The 963-nt window shown below is 48.6% G+C and overlaps 1 protein-coding gene across 1 annotated transcript in view; it reads right to left on the bottom strand.

The window, feature by feature from the left end:
- Positions 1-322, bottom strand: part of LOC106816007 — an 11,769-nt gene extending 11,447 nt beyond the window's left edge. The window contains exon 1 of the mRNA XM_014820539.1: positions 85-322. Within this exon, the coding sequence (XP_014676025.1) occupies positions 85-183 (99 nt within the window). The 5' untranslated portion in view covers positions 184-322. The remainder of the gene's footprint in view (positions 1-84) is intronic.
- Positions 323-963: the final 641 nt, after the last annotated feature.

Raw genomic sequence — 963 nt, 5'->3', positions numbered from 1 at the left:
CACACACACACACACACACACACACGCACGCACGCACGCACACACACACACATACATACACATACACATACACAGCTACCTTACCTTGTTATACACTGCTGGTAGATTCTCCTTCTCCGCCTGCAGCTGCGATGGCGTGCCAGCTGCCGACCATGTAGACACCATTAGATGTGAAGGATTCATGCTCTACGCTACCTTCCTTCCTCTCTCTCTCTCTCTCTCTCCAGTCTCCACCCCTCTCTCCCTCTCTACCTTCCTCTCTCTGCGTCCCTCGCCGCTGCCGCTGTCGCTGCTTGTGATCGTGACAGGTGACAATGACGGCCCTACTGTGAACAAACGAGAGGAAAAACGTCAAGTCTCATGGCGGCACGACACTCTCGCGACCTCGGTTCCTGTCATGCGTACAAATAAAGTCACTCCCACGTTAGAATTTATATACAGATATTTACCAGGTATGTTTTATCTAGGCTGTANTCTCTCTCTCTCTCTCTCTCTCTCTCTCTCTCTCTCTCTCTCTCTCTCTCTCTCTCTCTCTCTCTCCCTCTCTCGCTCTCTATCTATCTATATATATACCTCCACTGACGTATCTATAATTCCGCTGATGTCTCGATAATTCCAGAGATTCCTCTATAATTCCACCAATGTCTCAACAATTCCACTGATGTCTCTATACCACCACTAATGTCTCAATAATTCTACCGATGTCTCAATAATTCCACTTGTGTCTCTATAATTCCACAGATTCCTCTATAATTCCACTTGTGTCTCCATGACTTCACCGATGATGACTATATCCACATCCACATACAGCTGATCCCACTCGCGTGGTGCGTGCGCACACACATACACACCATCACACACCGGCGCGCTGGCCTGACACTATCCGCTCACGCTACGACGTCGTAGCAGACTGACTACACTGGCTCTCTCTCTCTCTCTCTCTCTCTCTCTCTCTATCTATGC

Source organism: Priapulus caudatus, unplaced genomic scaffold, assembly GCF_000485595.1.
Source record: "Priapulus caudatus unplaced genomic scaffold, Priapulus_caudatus-5.0.1 Scaffold1260, whole genome shotgun sequence".
NCBI lineage: Eukaryota > Metazoa > Priapulida > Priapulimorpha > Priapulimorphida > Priapulidae > Priapulus > Priapulus caudatus.
This window is presented reverse-complemented; position numbering and strand designations above follow the sequence as displayed.